Genomic DNA, 18,201 nt, shown 5'->3' with positions numbered 1-18,201 from the left:
GGGTGTGTGGGGCTGGAGGGGAGTGTGGAGCGGACAAGGGAGTCACGTAGAGAGTGGTCCTCCAGAAAGCAGATAAGGGTGGGGAGGGAAAAATGTCTTTGGTGGTGGGGTCGGATTCCAGATGGCGGAAGTGTCTGACCACTCTCTCCGTGACTCCCTTGTCCGCTCCACACTCCCCTCCAGCCCCACACACCCGGCACTTTTCCCTGCCACCGCAGGAAGTGCTACACCTGCCCCCACACCTCCTCCCTCACCCCCATCCCAGGCCCCAAGAAGACTTTCCACATCAAGCAGATGTTCACCTGCACATCTGCCAATGTGGTATACTGCATCCGCTGTACCCGGAGGCTCGGGGACCGCTTTGCAGAACACCTACGCTCGGTTCGCAATAAACAACTGCACCTCCCAGTCGCGAACCATTTCAACTCCCCCTCCCATTCCGCAGACGACATGTCCATCCTGGGCCTCCTGCAGTGCCACAATGATGCCATCCGAAGGTTGCAGGAACAGCAACTCGTATTCCGCTTGGGAACCCTGCAGCCCAATGGTATCAATGTGGATTTCACAAGCTTCAAAATCTCCCCTCCCGCATCCCAAAACCAGCCCAGCTCGTCCCCGCCTCCCTAACCTGTTCTTCCTCCCACCTATCCCCTCCTCCCACCTCAAGCCACACCCCCATCTCCTACCTACTAACCTCATCCAGCCCCCTTGACCTGTCCGTCCTCCCTGGACTGACCTATCCCCTCCCTAACTCCCCACCTACACTCACCTTTACTGGTTCCATCCCCACCTCTTTGACCTGTGTGTTTCCTCTCCACCTATCTTCTCCTCTATCCATCTTCTATCCGCCTCCCCCTCTCTCCCTATTTATTTCAGATCCCCCTTCCCCTCCCCCATTTCTGAAGGGTTTAGGCCCGAAACGTCAGCCTTCCTGCTCCTATGATGCTGCTTGGCCTGCTGTGTTCATCCAGCTCTACACCTTGTTATCTCTAATGTTTATCTGTAATCTGTTTATCTGACTGTAATGTTTATCCTTTTAACTTTATTTCTTATTTTCTAACTTTGCGGTAATGTAACTTTTATTTCTTTATTTCTCTACTTTGTATCTACGATTTGTACCTAGGTACCTAGGATGGCATGTGAGGTGCGACATTGTATACTTTTCACTGTGCTCCTGTACTTCTGTACTTGAGTACACGTGACAATAAACCTAATTCTAATTCTATTGTCTACCCTCATTGGTAGGTGGAAATTAATTTCTTGTCCAGATTGCCCAGGAGTGAGACTACACCCTGAGCTGCAGGATTTCTCTGTACTCCTATCAAACCTGCCTCCGCAGAACTAGGAGGATTCTCCCCACAGCTTCAGAGACAGAAATATTGGTAGCTGGAGGACATAGATTTAAGATAATTCACAAAAAAAAGTCAAAGGATAAGTGAGTTTTTTGTATATTGAGTTATTATGATCTAAAACGTGCAGTTTTAAAAATAGTCGAAGCAGCTTCATTAGGAACCTTCAGAAGAGAAAGGGAGCAGGACAAGTTGGATAACACTTTCAAAGCACTGATATAGGTCTGATGGATCGAATGTCCTCTGACCAAATGTGTAGAAGTTTCATTTTACTCCAATCTACTTGATGTAGTGCAAGAAACTAAAAGCCTACTTCCTTTCATTCTGAATGTCAAACTGTACGCTCAAAATGATCTTTGCAGATTTTTGCTGCAGGTCCAAGTTAACTTTTTTTATTTCGAGGAAAAAGCACACATTCAATCATCATGTAAAACGATTGAAGAGAATTTGCTTTAGAATGAGGATTGTTAGAAAATGGAGGAATAGAAGATTTTCTGAGCACTTCATTGGGATAACCATATCTGGTCAAATATTGAATGACAAGAGGCGACAGAATACAGCCATTATCGGGACTAAGCTTGTTGTTCAGCAGGTCATTCAGAAGCTTTCAATTCATCAGTGCCACTTCTGACATTTGTATGCAGGTTGTAAATGATTTTCATATCTTTTGGTTGTCAGAATTCATCTGGATTTGCAACTTTTGCTGCTATTAAGAGATATCCTACTTTTTATACATATGTCAATCAATTCTCCTTGATTCAGAAGTGGGAACAAATTTCATATAATTTATGATAATTTGGGAGAAAAATACTTACAGGAGCAGGAGTAGGAATTATTTTTATTTCTGAAATAGGTTTGACTGTGATTTCAGCTGTATCAATCTCTTCAACATCTTCAAGAAGTGGTTTTGGATGTTTTAATGTTGGGCACCTTCCAATTTCTGCATGCTCAAAATACACTGGTTGAGCAAAGTCTAATGGTCTGAAAAGAAAGGAAATACATGGGAGAATATTTGTTGAGCTAATTTCAATGCTACAATACGGAGAAATTAGCAACTTTTCACAATGAAAATAATACTGCAGATGCTGGAAATCTGAAACTGAAATGGAAAATGTTGCAAACACGAATCAGATCCGGCAGCATCTGTGCAGAGAAAATTAGATGCTAATAGTCATTCATCAAAGCAGTTCATCAACCTGAAATGTTGGGCAAATCTTATTCAGGCATTGAGGGTCTAACCTGCTGGCTGGAAAAACACTGTAACAAAACCCAAAACTGCTGGAGAAACTCAGCAAGTCTGGCAGCATCTGTGGGAAGAAAGTTTCTTTTAATGTTTTGAGTCTGGTGACTCTTCAACAGAGCTGGTAAGGACATGGGTGCATCTTCCCTTGGAATCAAGACCCTGAGAGCAGAGGTCTCACCTACGTCTGTGTCCATTGCCACAGGAGACAACACATATCAGTCAAACTCCTGAGTGTCGAATTGCTGAAATCTCAGGACATTACAATACGGCAGAACTAACTGGTGAGTTTTATTACACTTGTAGCACTGTATTACTGAAGCATCCACGCAATGAGTGCAGAAATGAATTCAAAAAGAAGCAGAAGTCTCCCTTAGTCTATCCAGTGAACACACACATCTCAGTCCCCGTACCTAGTAGGAACATATTACTGCAGATGCTGGAATCGGAACTGAAAACAAAAATGCTGGAGATCACAGCGGGTCAGGCAATATCCATGGAGAGAAAGCAAGCTAACATTTCGAGTCTAGATGACACTTCATCAGAGCTGATGTGAAGTGTGGAGGCAGCATTTATGCAGTGGCAGGGGTGGAGTGCTGGGGGAGGAAGGCATGATGTGGAGGTGCCAGTGTTGGTTGGGATGGACAAGGTCAGAAATCACATAACACCGGGTTAGAGTCCAACAGGTTTATTTGAAAGCGCACGCTTGACAGTGCAGTATCACCAGCAGTAGCACTATCAACACCCTTTCTACGCCACCCATCATCCAGAAGACAGTGAGCAATCTCTACGTGGATTTCGGGGCTGGGAACTGTGTGTGAGTATGTGTCAGATGAAGGGCAGAGGGACAGGCAGTGGCAGTCTGGGCTCAACTATTGAGCTATTGCTTTCTGTCTCACCAGTGCCACGACCCTCACCGCTCACATCTTGCATTCATTAGGGCAGTTTGCAAGAACACCAATTTAAGAGGGAAACCAACGTTTATCCTGTAGGACAGACAGGTTCCAGTGGTCATAAAGCACTCACTGAGACTGAGAGACTGCGGCACCTTAAGGAGCTGACTGACACACCATCCATCACTTTTCAGGGGCAAGTAGAGATCAGCACACAATGCTGGCCTCGCCAGTGACAATCCCATTCAAACATTTTCAAAAATCTTTCTTCTGACATTCTCCATGTCAAACAAAAACAAGTTATCATGCCGTGCTCTTTGTAATTTGAACATGCTTTATCCAGTAATCACTTTCTGAACCTAACTGGCTTCTGCTGCCTCACTCTGTGTGGAGACTCTCACTGACTGTGGCAGAGCACAATGTGGCGGCACGGTGGCTCAGTGGTTAGCACTGCTGCCTCACAACGCCAGGGACCCAGCTTCAATTCCACCCGCAGGCGACGGTCTGTGTGGAGTTCACACATTCTCCCCGTGTCTGCGTGGCTTTCCTCCAGTTTCCTCCCACAGTCCAAAGATGTGCAGGTTAGATGGACTCGCTGTGCTAAATTGCCCCATAGTGTCCAGGGATGTACAGGCTAGGTGGTTAGCCATGGGAAATGCAGGGTTGTGGGGAATGGGTCTGGATAGGATCTTTTTTGGAAGGGTGGTGTGAACATGTTAGGCCGAATGGCCTGTTTCCACACTATAGGGATTCTGTGCTCTGTGTTTGAGTCAGTCAGTGAGGGACACGGCCAGCAATGGGTTATGGGAAGTCACAGACGCCAACAGCGCTCAGCAGTTGACTGGGGAACTGCAGCCAACAGAATAGCCTGGGGTTGCTGTTGGGGGTGGAGAGGGTGTGATGACAGAAGGTTTCAGTGGTGTTTTGGTGCAGTGACACCAGTGCCACTGGAGACAAAAATCTCTACTCTCCTACTGACAGCCACTGAATGATCAGTGGCCAGCAGATTCTGTGCTCAGCAGCATCACGAGGGAGGACATGGATCCCGCTGGAAGGAGCTCCCGGATCACAGAGCAACCTGAGCCACAGGTAAATAATGTGAGGGGGTGGTTTCAGGAGACAGCTTGTTTAATTCAGGCAGCGGTAGGATAAGGCTGTTAAAATGGCCATTTAAGATCTTCCAATAGCAGTGGGACAGGAAGGTTGACCATGGGTCTTCCAGCCAAGAACTGAATTCAGAAGAAGGTGGCAAGATGGTAGGGTTCAGGAATGCCAACATCTTGCTGACATAAATAGCTATCCTACCACCAAGATGACCATCAGAGAAAGCAATCAACATAATCAAAGACTGCTCCAACCCCAGTTATACGCACATAAGACAACACTTTTCACTGTACCTCGAAACACATGACAGTAATAAATCAAATCAAAAGATTCTACCCGCTTCTGTCCAAATACACTGCTAGATCTGCTGGGTACTTTCAAGTAAGTAAAAAGGTTATCAAATCACACAAACATATCACAAATTTTTCATTATGTTTAATAGTTGATGTTTGACAGAGTTTTGTGATATAATCTAATGTGATCTAATTGTGACATAACCTAATATATGACTATAATCAGAATCCCCAGTTCTGCTTTCCTGACACTGACGCAATTTGTGCCGAATCACACCATTATGTCTCAGTTCCCTGTGGCGAAGTCAGTGGTACAACCCTAAGTACTGGGCTTTGTCCATATAGCTCGCTTTCCCCCAGGTGTAGGGTGCTTTAGACTGTGCACACGTCACATTAACAGCACTATACTGTAAAAGGAAAGCTGTCCATTTGGTCAATGTCGAGGTCATCTATGATTATCACTACCACATCTTAGAAGTCTCTGCCCAGTACCATGGAAACTTTCATGATACCTATATCCTTGATAGTTCTCGGGTCTCTGCTTCAATTCAAGGGCCATATTCCTTACAAGAATGGTGCAGGGAGATGAGGGCTACCCTCTCCAACTATGCCTGATGACTCCATCATACAACTCCCTGACTGAGGCCAAACACGGGTACAATGCAGTCCATTCTTCCAGCAGTCCCATCGTGGTAGCAATCCTTAAGATGAGGTTTTAATGTTTGGATGAGTCTGTTGGGTCTCATAGTACACTCTAGACAGAGTAGCTGCATAATCCTCGCATGCAGTGCTGTGTACAACTGGAGCAAACAAAGACAAGATGTGAAAAACATGCTACAGAACAGGGAGAATGGCAGTAGACTTCTGAAGTGGAAGATGAGGACTTTGAGTGGGAAGAACATCACCTTCAGCACTACAGAGTGATGCAGCATTGGGCACAATAAGCCCAAAAGAACTTAACTGATACCCGCTTCCAATAGATCGGAGGTTAGTGAACTTATCGTTCATTGACTGAAAATTTGTTGTTGCTCCAAAGACAAGCAGCACCTGTTCAGTCCCAAATGTAAAGGTACCTTTTTTGTTTGTTCCTTCTTCACTTTTACAGTTGTTTAATAAAATTTAATGTTAATAACTATTTGAAGGCCTCACAACATCTGATGATCCAACACTGAACAATGGCAATATGTCAGGGTTTGGAAAAGAGCAGCATTGTAATTAATTGTATGGTGCTAAGGAAGTGTAGCCTCTGGAGCTTCATTCTTGTAGCTGCAGCTAAAATGACAGCACATCAGACAGACGATAGCTTAAATATATTTATATTTTATTTTAATTACAGTGAAGCGTCACCTATGGTCCTTCAGAAAGATTTCATTTTCCTTGCCCTCCCACTTTGGATAGACTCAGTCTCTGGTCTACAGCTGGGTGGAGCCTGTTGGCCTTGATTATTTGGGCAGAATACCCTCAGACCCACATTTCTGAAGAAGGGTCCAGACCCAAAACGTCAGTTTTCCTGCTCCTCTGATGCTGCTTGGCCTGTTATGTTCATCCAGCTGTACACCTTGTTATCTCATACCCACAGGTCTCTTGTTGCTAGAGAGCCTCATTGTTCTCAGAGTATCCTGCCGAGGTGCAGACTCACACTCCTCAGCTTAAACTTCCACAGGCTTGTGGGTCATAGTCAGGGTGGAAGTGAGGGGGAAGGTCAACTCTGGATTGTCCTGAGAGGAGGCTCTGGTGACCTGAGTGTAGTTTCCGCCTCTGCCTGGGTGCCTGTTGGCACCACCACTCTGTCACCTTGAGAATAAGGAGCACCTGACCTGGTCCCTCTTCCCCCTCTCACCTTGCTGCTCACACTGAACACTAATGTCTACAGACAAGGAGTGCAAGTCTACGTGTATTTTTTTCTGCTATTAAAATATGGACCTTGTTCTCCATAGCAATCCCCAACCTATCGACCGAAACAGCCAGAAGCATCCATGCCAGAGCCAACATGGTGCAGAAAGAATTGGTCGCTTCCTCCAACCTTCAACCCAGTTTAATGAGTGCCTTTCACAAACCTGCCTGCTGTTCCTCCGTCTGTCTGTTCATATGTATGAAGTTATTAATGGCTGACATCGTGGGATCCTGTCCTGCCTGGAACTGAGCAGGTACCTGATCTCCAGCAGTCCTCTAAATGCTGCTGACCGGCTCCACAGAACGTGTTCCTGAGTCTAATCTAGCTAAGATTCAGAATCATCATAGATACACAAATCCCTACAGTGCAGAAAGAGGTCATTTAGCCCATCAGATCTGCACCTTTGAAGAGCATCCCATCCAGACCCACCCCCGACTCTATCCCGTAACCCCGCATTAAGCAGGGCTAATCCACAAAGCCTATACGTCCGTGGGCACTACAGAAAATTTAGCACGGCCAATCCACCTAACCTGCACATCTTTAGACTGTGGGAAGAAACAGGAGGACCTAGCAGAAACCCACACAGACATAGCAAAAATGTGCAAAGTTCATACAGTAACCCGAGGCTGGAATTGAACCTGGGTCCCCAGCACTGTGAGGCACCAGTGCTAACAGCCACTGTGCCGCCCAACGAGGTGAAAGTATCTGAGCTCATGGACGATGCCGGTGGCAGCCTTGCTAGTGCTTCATCTGGGGATCCTGAGACTACTTTTTCAGAGGCGGAGCAGGAGGTGGTCTTATGTGGCCAGAAGATGTGTGGATGCTGCTGGCATTTGCAGAGGGTCAGAGAGAATGAGTTGCACAGTAGGGGTACAGACTTGAGCGTATTGAGAATATGTTCACAATGGTGGTCGTGGGATAGTAGTGAATTTTAGGTGTCAGGACATGGAAGTCTCCTCACCATGTGCCTTAGTCTCTCAGCCCTACTGAACTAATTTTTCTCCTGCAGTGACCCCGAGAGATGGATTGTGTGAGATCAAAGTGGCTGGTGCAGGAGCAGAAATTGTACAGCAAATGAGTGAATAGTAAGTGCAGAGGGCAGGGGAGGTGAACAGTTTGATGGGGACTGAGAACGTTCAAGGGAATATGTTGCATGTAATACTGAGAACGGTAGACCATGAGCCTTGTTGGGAAGTGATTACAGTAGTGGAGTCAGAGCCAGCATGAGGCAACAGAGAGATGACAACACTTGCAGAGGGCAGGAGGTCACTGACCTTCCTGTGGCATTGCTATGTGTTCATCTGTACTGTTGAAATGGCACTGGCCTGGTTGGGACACTCCAGACCACGCTGATGGGGGCTGGTGCCATGGTCTCCCCTGGTGGTTCTACGGAAGGAAAACTCCTCTCAAACACTCCAATCACTAGGACCTCCTGTGAAGGACAATTCCTGGCTTGCAATGTTTGAAATGGTATGGAGCTGAGGTTTAAATATGGTACCCACAGCACCAGCGAGCGCTTCTGCTGCTGAGCGCAGGATTACATACTTAATGAGGTGAGTGCCTTGTGAAGAATTGCATGAGAACAGTCACCAGAGTTAAACCCTCCATGAAACTCGGCAAAATTGACACTTGGCCATTAGATAAGAATATATTCACAGTCTGCATGTTTTTGTGGGATTTCTGTAGCTCCTCTGCCAAATTCATGGTGTGTGATTAGAAAAACAACTATGGAAATTCAGTTCTGAAGTGCTTCAAAATTAACCTTTTCCTACAGAATAGCATTAGTGTAGCAATCCTACTGTTGTCACTGAAAAACTTAATTAGCCTATTATAAGCATGCCATTCAGCATAACATTGTGCGTGGTGACAGCAGACTACAAATATGACATTTTCTGAAGAAGGGTCTAGGCCCGAAACGTCAGCCTTCCTGCTCCTCTGATGCTGCTTGGCCTGCTGTGTTCATCCAGCTCTACACCTTGTTATCTCTTCTTACAAATATGATTAGATTGATGGAAGTATATTGAACAGGCAAAATAATTTAACATGAAAGCAAACATTTTATAAAGATGTTAATTATATTAGTATGCACAAGGCATTTTAAAATAATTTCACAGTAAAATGCACCATCAATTAATTTAAGAATATTGTTGTAAGACTAATTTACCAAACAAGCATTTTAAAAGATTGCAAGCTAGGAAATAAAGGGCCCAGTGCTTGAGGCTTTCTCTCCATTTTTAATGAACAGAAATGTATAGATAATTTCCCTGATTTCTTAAATTGGTCTTCAACTACGTTCTTTTCTAACATGCACTCTCTGGAATTAAGAAATAAACCCATCAATGGTTTCACTTTTTAAAATATGTCCTCTTCTTAAGAATAATGATATCTTACTTACATTGAATTAACAACTAAGTTCCATATACAGCCTTCAAAATGTGTGATACTTCTTAATTGACTGACTTGGAATGAGGCAGGGACACCTCCAACAAACAGCCGTTTGATGTCGAGAGGCAGATCATTAGGTAGACTTTTCCTTTGAGCTCTTTCTTCATTCACTTGCACAGTGAGATACCTAATAGCAAAAAGAATCTCATGTTATTTGCATATTCAGAGCTTTTAAATAAAAGACAGCGGAAATAATTAACTTATGTCCACGCTAAAACATTTTTTTTCCCAACAATAAAATTGTATAGGGAGGATTATGTTAACTTGAGGCAAATAGGTGAGCAGAAGCAGTGGGGGTTGGGATGGGGAACTGGATTTGTCAGCAGCCAGAGTAAATCATCAATCCTATTAAGATGCCAATGTTAGTGTTGGTTGCTGCAGCAAGATCAACTGCAGGCAAATAACAATCAGGGTAGCAATGGGGATACACAGCAGTCAACTAAGGCAGCATTACGCATGCATAGTAGTCTGCTAGGACTGTATTGCCATACGCTGTAGTCAGCTGAACAGAACAGGGGGTACATTGCAGTTGGCTGAGACAGCTTTGCAGATACATAGTTATCGGCTAGGTAGTGACCTCAGATTGTCCAGCATCAAACGGTGAAAGATTAGCAGTGGGGAGGGTAAAATCAAGTAGAGTTTTGGTTCCCAGTAAGGATTCAATTATCATGCTGTAAAACAAACATCATGGATGTGAGCAGGATCTAAGTAGCCAAGTATCACGCTTTCATTTCATACACAGAAACACGGATTACACTGAGTAACTTGCTTCGTGGGACACTAGTTCTATTTTAGTAAATTTTGATGGCAGGTTTGTCAGAGGAAAGTATAAATCTTGCGAAACTTGTAAAGTGAAGACATCAAAGCATCCACTAGAATAAGAAAATTCAACCCAAGGTAATGTCAGATTGTTCAGGAATGGTCATACCCTCTTGATCTATGCAGTCTAACACTATGTTCCTTTCCATCATTGAACACTCCAGACTCTGGTCTAATTGTCACACGCCGGGGTTCTCGGGTTCCAGTAGCAACGTGTACTTCCAAGCGCCCTCTGTTTAGGAAAACTGCATAGTAGACCTGTTTGTATAAAGCACAAAGTTACACACAGGCTGCGTGAATATTATTGCCAATAATTGCTTGATTACAATAGAGTATTTCAAAATAAATGATACAGGAATCTATTTATCTACTACCATTTATTTACTAAGTTTCTTGGTTAAAGGGACTCTACTGGATGATGGATGTATTTGAAAATTTTAAATAGCCAATACCAAACAGCAGCTAAGAAAAAGAAAATATTTTAAAACTGTGCATTTTAATGAGAATCACATAATTTAAAATATTTAGTATTTCACGTGTCTATAATTTCCATTGGCTCAATATGTAATTACGATATGCACAAAAATAAGTACTTAAAATATGTTAAAATATGTTTAAAAATAATAACACAAACCTGTCCAGTTTGGCGGCGTTTCCTCCTGAGTTGAGCTGGAGCCTTTCCACTTCCATACAGTATCATTCCAGTCTCATTTTTAGTACTGAAGGAAAAAGATATTTCTGTGCCTACATTCAACGAATGTGGCTGAAGCTCAACAAATCCTGGTTTATGGAAGCTAACAGTGTGGACATTCTGTGAAAAACAGTATATTAGTGAACATGATGTAAAATATTGAGACAACTTCAGAAACAAGAGAATGTACTGTACTGTGTTAGAATCCAATACGTTGAAAACAAAGAAAATTGATATAAAATACACAATATTGCAATGTCTCAGATAACAAACCTCTAAACTACAGCCTTTTGTTAATCCTAGGTAATCTGCGCCACTCAACAGATTATATGGTGTCCGTGAAATTTCTATATCTCTGAGGCAGCCACTATATTTCTTTAAACTGACTTCAGGCCTGCAACAGATAAAGACATTTGTGTCAATGTTAGCTAGTTTACTAAAATTATTGACACTTTATTTTTACGAATGTTCAAATAATAGAATCAATACACTGGTGGTAAAAGTGATATTAATTATGGAAATAAAACTGTTAAAAATTACTTCTCCTCGTTTCTTTAACCTACTGTGAAAACATTTAGAAGGGGCCCATAGTTCTCATTGGAGATGGGATAAATGAAACTAGGATTAACTGCCCTGCTAATACGTCAGAGTTCCATTGGTGTAGGCTTATAATTCATGGGGAAAAAGTGCATTGTTACTTGTGAGTCTTGATGAAAAGTTGAATGTATTGCAGAAATCCTGCATTTTAATAGGAGGTTGCGTTCATGTGTTTACTGTTATAGTGTGGAAAGCTCAAGCATTCAATGAACTGTCCAGTAAATGCTGTCAGAGGTTCTTTGCTGAATTTATACAATATGAATCTTTCTATTTATAGTTAATGTGTGGTGGTGTGTCAGTTTCATGGCATCTGGTCTGCCATGACCTGTGGCAAATTTTCTCAAACAATCATCCACTTTTTGTTGTGCTATGTCTTGCAGTCAGTTATGTCTGCATACCGTTAACAGACTTGTTCATAGTATCCTTATTCTATCGTAGCAATATGACCTGAGGCAAAAAAGGCATCATATTCCATTTCACCCTGGGATCACTCGAAGCATGACATTACTGGAAGCGTGCTGTTCAATGCTGCTGTGTTATAATCTAATGTTTGTGTGTAATAACTTGCTGCAATAAACTTCTGTTGAATTCTTCATTCCTTTAATGCTCCCAGTTTCTTATATTGTGGGAGATAACATACACATTGCCACATCAGATAAAAACGCACTGTTGGTGATTAAAAACGTATTACTCTTCACCCTATTAGTTATGCAACCAGACTGTTGGGTGGATTTGTCAGGGAATGCATGGCGAATGAGGCAGAAATGTTTGTCCCTGGTGAGATCTTCCAGCTTCCATACCTCTGATACCATATTTAAGGTCCAGTTGGTCACCAATTAAGGCATTGTAAGCCAGGAAATACTGCTCAAACCACCCGGAAAATGTCTCAGAGGAAAAGTAAGCTTGATCCCCGCTTCTAAGGCAGGTGCTCATAGACAGTTCGTGGACAGCAGGGCAGTCCTTTTTGCTGCTGACTGTCAAAGGAAACCACGGCAATAGACTCTGACAACCCGGACTCAAACTGCAGCGGCAAGCCATGGTGAAAGGGGACAGTGTTGCAAGAAATGTCAATGCTCTCCTGAGCTACTCAAGGTGAAATGCCAAGATGGTCTCTCTGTTGCCTCACACTCAAGGAAGGGCCAGCATTCAATCTAACGCTACCATTGCTCATGCATCTTCAAGGTTAATGCTCTGTAACTCTCATTGTTGCATGTATCATGTCCACTCAAGGGCTCTCACCCACCTCATCCTACCGAACTTCTAATCCTCTTGCCCCCTGTACTTCTTACTCCCGTACTGGAGACACCTCACCGCCTCTCCTGCTAATGCATGGCCGTGAATGTCTCTTGCATGCACTTCCATCACCACTCCCTCTGTCTCATTTCAGGAAAAAAACTGGCCTGGTCCTTGGACTGATGTCTTAGAAGCACCCCGAATGACCTCCAGATTGCTTGCACTTGAAATGTAGGACTAGCTGTGGTCAAGAGCCCCTTGTGTAATTGGGTGGGGTCTTCGATAGACTGCAGGGGGTGTCCTCGAATGGTCCCCTTTCACTCCACTAAGGGCTCTTCCTCTTTGACTTTCACACAGCACTATTTGCTTAAAGCACATGCAGTGTTTGCCGCATAAGGGGCAGGCACATGCTGCAGCTCTGACGTGGAGGTAGCCTAGTGCCAGACAGCAACACGTCCACACTTTTCTGAATAAAGCATTTCTTCTTCAGTGCTCCCCACTGTCCCAAGTTGCCCCTCTCTCTGATTAAAAGCAATGGAAGCCACTGAGGCTGGTGGTCTTTAACTGAGAGCTTAAGTCCTTGTGTGCTAAAAAAGCAACGTGACTCATTAAAGTAAATGAGTGCTAAGAAAGCAAGCTAAGAGGCATAAAATGTGTGTCCATATCAGTGTTAAAACATCCTATGAAGATGTATACTGGCCCTATTGGAAAGGTGGCCTGGCAGAAGCGTCCATGTAGTTGGCTTCCATCTAGCCCAAAGTAAATTGTTGAAGGCCGGAAGTGATGGTTGAGTTGTTTCAATAGCAAGTGTGATGGCGTAGAAGTGCTCCACAACTGATGATCGTGTCTTCACCCTCTCAGGCTCGAAACTTTAAAGCTGTCCTTGTACTTCTCTGCCTCTCTGTCCTTCTTTAAGGTTCTCCTTAAAGCTGGCCTCTTTAACCAACCTGATGATTATCTGCCCAAGTATGAAAGATAGTGGTACCTTCTGGGGGCAAGATCGAGGCGAGGCCACATAAAATGAAATGTACAATTCTAAAAGGGATGCAGCAGCAGAAGTGGGACCTGGAGGCTTACATGTATAAATCATTACAATTGGCGGGGCATGTTGATGAAGTGATTAACAAGGCATACAAGATCCTGGCATTAAAAATAAAGGCATTGAGTATATACGGTAAGGAAGTTAGAGTGAAGTTTTATAAAACACTGGCTCAATCTCAGTGCAAGCATTATGTTTTAGATTTGGAACCACACTTTAGGAGGGATGTGAAGGCTTTAGGAAGAGTTCCAGGGGATCAGCATGTCAATTACATGGATAGATAGGAGAGAGGGGAGTTGTTTTTCCAGATGCCTGAAAGGTCATACAATCAAGTTGTTCAAAATCATGTGGTGTCTAGACATAGTGTCATAGAATCCATACAGTGCAGAACGCAGGTCATTTGGTCCAAGTCCACACCAACCCTCCAAACAGCATTCCATCCAGACCAACCTCCTCTTTGTAACCCTGCCTTTTCCATGCCTAATCCAGCCATCCGCACATCCCTGCACGCTATGGGCACTTTAGCATTGCCAATCTACCTAACCTGCACATCTTTGGACAATGGGAGGAAACTAGAGCAACCAGAGGAAACCAACACTGACACGGGGAGACTATGCAAACTCCACACAGACAGTCACCCGGGGCTGGGATCGAACCTGGGTCCTTGGCGCTGTGAGGTAGCAATGCTAACCACTGAGCCACCGTGTCACCCCATTCACACATGGTAGATGGAATCTTGTGCTGCGCCCGGAGATGGTAGCAAGGCAGCATGGAATTTACTTGCACGAGATGCCAAAAATCACAATTCTGACGGCAAGACGAAGATTTGCAATTAAGTTACTGGAACTTTAAAGCTAGGCTGCGTATCCTCATGGCAAGTTGCAGAAGCCCCTTTTACATGTACTTGCCTATCATGCATGCACATTCAAAGGCCAGCTAAACCAAATTACATTCTCCTTATCAAGGTAATCAAGTTCTCCACAAGGGAACAATGTCTACCTTCTAATTCCTGGCTGGAGAAAGAAGTGTGCAGCAGGCAAGCTCCTGTATGTGCTGAACTTGCACTGAGCAACTGCTCCTTGTCTGCTTTGGGGAGTTTTTAGTTATGCCGTATCATGATCAAGATTGGGTGGCAGTACATGAGGTTGCACAGGGCACAGAGGAAGATCGGGGGAGGTCAGAATTAAATGGGTGTGGGTGAATGATACTGGCCAAGAGGGGAGTGTGTGTCTGGCAAAGAGAGACAGGCTAATCAGGAAATAGCAGACGTCTGATCGAGGAACAGACGCAGACTGACCAGGGACTGGTGGCAGGCTGACTACAACAGGTTCCTATTCTAAGAGCCCTGACTTGTAGTGAGTGAATACCTATCTGGGCACCTTTTAAATATAACATCAATAACTTCAACCCTCTGTGGTATAGGTGGGGGCACTGACCTCTACCTTTCCCCCCTGCAAAGTCATCCCCTATATTTAAGTGCAAATCATTGACATAGACTACAAAGAGAAATGGCCCAGCACAGAGCCTAGCAGTCACCACTGGAAACTGACTTCCACTCATAGAAACATCCCTCTGTCATCACCTTTGTTTCCTGCCTCTCAGTCAATTAAGGATCCAATGTGCCAATTTGTCTCGGATCCCATGTGAATTCTTAGCCAACCTCCTTGTACTCATTAGTTTTATCAAAAGCCTTGCTAGAAATCACCTGGTTAGCACTGATGCCTCACAGCACGAGGGACCTCGGTTCGAACCCACCCTTGGGTGACTGTCTGTGTGGAGTTTGCACATTCTCCCCGTGTCTGCATGGGTTTCCTCCGGGTGCTCCGGTTTCCTCCCACAGTCCAGAGATGTTCAGGCTAGGTGGATTGGCCATGCTAAAGTGCCCATAGTGTTCAGGGATGTGTAGTTTAGGGGGATGGGTCTGGGTGGGATGCTCTGAGGGTCGGTATGGACTTGTTGGGCCGAAGGGCCTGTTTCCACACTGTAGGGATTCTATGAAAAAAAAAATCCTGTGCATTATTCTGATCAACACTCCTGGTTACCTCCTCAAAATATTTGATCACAATTGTCACGCATGACCCTCCAATAAAAAAATGTCAAGTGTGGTTTACAAAAACAAATTGGTTCATCATCTGAATATTTTCCAATGTCATAGGAAAAGGGTGTGGAGTGGGGTCAGCCACATTTCTTTTGCAGAGAGCCTCCACAAATTCTAGGTCTCATATTGTAACTGTAAAATTTTAAGTGCTCATTTGTCTTGGCTTGTAATTTTCTTGACAATCTTCCTGTGAGGCACTTTAATTGGGGCATTTTACCCTGTTAAAAGTGCTATACAAATGCAAGTAGTTGTTGCTCTTCCAGCTGCACAAGCAAGGCTTTATAATCTGGGCTGTATTCTCTCAATCTAATCTCTTAGGGTGCATAGAGGTACAAATATCTTCGCCTGTAGGCTAAAGACTTCCAATGCATCTACTTTGAGGTGTAAAATGGTGTCCAGTGGAATTACATTCTGTACAGATCATAGATAATTAACCACTTTTCAAAAAAGAAACCCATAACGGGAGATTATATGTAATTTGAAAAAGATGAATGTTTACATCAATGAATGTACCAATGAACATACAATCCATTTTAAGCTCTGAAGCAATTTCTAAGGCGTCAGTCATATGTTCACTCCTTTTTAGTGATACCTAATGCAGAGAAGAATCATATCTCACAATATAACTATACACCATATATTCAATGGCTACCAATCTTTTCTCAAAATCTGTTTAACAGATTACAAATTAAAAGTGGGTCTTAACTCAGGTGTCAGTAAGCATCCTCAGCACCTGACATATCACACTTTACAAGAATGCATCAGTAGAATTTAACAATATTCAAAGGCCAGAACAAAGCTTCTTCCCGAATAACAATGAGTCATTTAAATACAATGTCATCATTATTTGCACAAGCATACTGCATATTGGGACATTTGCTGTGCATTGTTTGCCAGAGTGCAACAGCAGAAAGCAGTTTGACTGGCTAGCAGAAGCAAAGCTTGTACTCATGGCACAAAGCATGTAAAATGCTGGCTTCACATGATGTAAATATCAGCAAATTGCAGTGGAATTAAGCACCTTAATCGCTAATATTAACATTATATACTGCAAAAAAAAACATGCGTTGGAACACTCCTTACCTGGCCTTCATACTGGATTTTAAGAACGTACAAAAGGAAAACAAAATGGTTATGTTAACATAATTGATATAGTTATTAGGAAACCAGAATTCCCAGACAAATAAACAGAAAATGCTGAAAATACCGGTCAGCATCAGTGGAAAATGCACAAAGGTTTAAATGTTTCAGATCTGTGATCTTTTAACCTGAATTGGGTGGGGAAGGGCATAGAGTGTTTGATGAAAAATGTAAACTTGCAAACAAAAGGACATAGCGGTATTCCAGGGCAACTATTTTGATAATGATACCCAGGGGGGCCAGGATGAGTATAAAAACACAGCAGGAAAAAAGGACAAGGGGGACAAAAGGTAAAAAGGTGAAATTAATGGCTCTTCACTTGAATGTGTGTAGTGGACTGATCAAAACAAATGAATTAGCAGCACAAGTGGAGGTTAATTGGTATGATTTATCACCAATATGGAGTCATGGTTAAAGGATAATAAAGCTGAGAAATAAATATTCAGGGGTATGTGACCTGTCAAAAGGAGAGCCAGGAAGGGAAGGGTATTGGGTAGCATCGTTATTATGATATGAAATAAGAACAATGTCAAGAAATAATCTTGGGTCAGAAGATGTAGAATATATGTGAATAAAGATAAGAAATAACAAGGGAAAGAAGACACTAGTGAGAGTAGCCTATGGGCCCCATAACAGCAGCAGCTCTATAGGACACAGGAAAATCTGGAAGTAACGAGGGGTTGTAATAAAGGCAGTACATTAATCTTCACATGTATTGAGAAAATCAAATTGGCAGAAAGTGGCACGAGGATAAATTCATAGCTTCCCAGAATGATATGTTGTGGATCCAACCAGCATGCAGGCTCTTTTAGGTCTGGTCATGTGTAATGAGGCAGGTTTAATACATGATCTCAGAATAAATGATCCCTTAGGGAACATTGATCATGACTTTCTAGAATTTAGCACTCTGTGCTAATGAGAAACTTGGGTGAGAAACAACTGTGCTAAACTTAAATAAGGGTAATGAGGAACGGCACCAGTCAGAACACAGCCAGAATACTGGGAATGTTTTTGGGCCTCTTATTGGAGGTAGGACATACATGCATTGGATACACAGGCTCACTAGGTTCCTTTTTCAGATACAAGGGCTGTCTCGTGAGGAGAGGTTGAGTAGACTGAGCTTGTACTCATTCAAGTTGAGTTGAAATGACAGGAGACACGTAAATCCTTAGAAAGCTGAGCAGGACAGATGCAGAAAGTCTACTTCCCCTTCTGGAAGAGACGAGGACCAGAGGGAATAATCTCAGAACAAGGGATTGCCCAATTAAATCGGGAGGAGATAGTAGGAACTGCAGATGCTGGAGAATCTGAGATAACAAGGTGTAGAGCTGGACGAACACAGCAGGCCAAGCAGCATCATAGGAGC

General features: G+C 43.4%; 1 protein-coding gene across 1 annotated transcript in view; it reads right to left on the bottom strand.

The window, feature by feature from the left end:
* The window catches only part of LOC109914682 (laminin subunit alpha-2-like), a 378,683-nt gene that overhangs the window by 18,024 nt on the left and 342,458 nt on the right, over window positions 1-18,201 (bottom strand). The window contains exons 50-55 of the mRNA XM_048597042.1: window positions 16,779-16,790; window positions 11,002-11,122; window positions 10,672-10,848; window positions 10,147-10,295; window positions 9,169-9,345; window positions 2,165-2,330 (exon numbers count right to left, since the gene is read on the bottom strand). Coding sequence (XP_048452999.1) covers window positions 2,165-2,330; window positions 9,169-9,345; window positions 10,147-10,295; window positions 10,672-10,848; window positions 11,002-11,122; window positions 16,779-16,790 — 802 coding nt within the window. The remainder of the gene's footprint in view (window positions 1-2,164; window positions 2,331-9,168; window positions 9,346-10,146; window positions 10,296-10,671; window positions 10,849-11,001; window positions 11,123-16,778; window positions 16,791-18,201) is intronic.

The sequence above is a fragment of the Rhincodon typus genome, chromosome 5, assembly GCF_021869965.1.
Source record: "Rhincodon typus isolate 14 chromosome 5, sRhiTyp1.1, whole genome shotgun sequence".
Taxonomy (NCBI): Eukaryota; Metazoa; Chordata; class Chondrichthyes; order Orectolobiformes; family Rhincodontidae; genus Rhincodon; species Rhincodon typus.
Note: the sequence above shows the minus strand (reverse complement) of the source record. Positions and strands in the feature narration are given on the sequence as shown.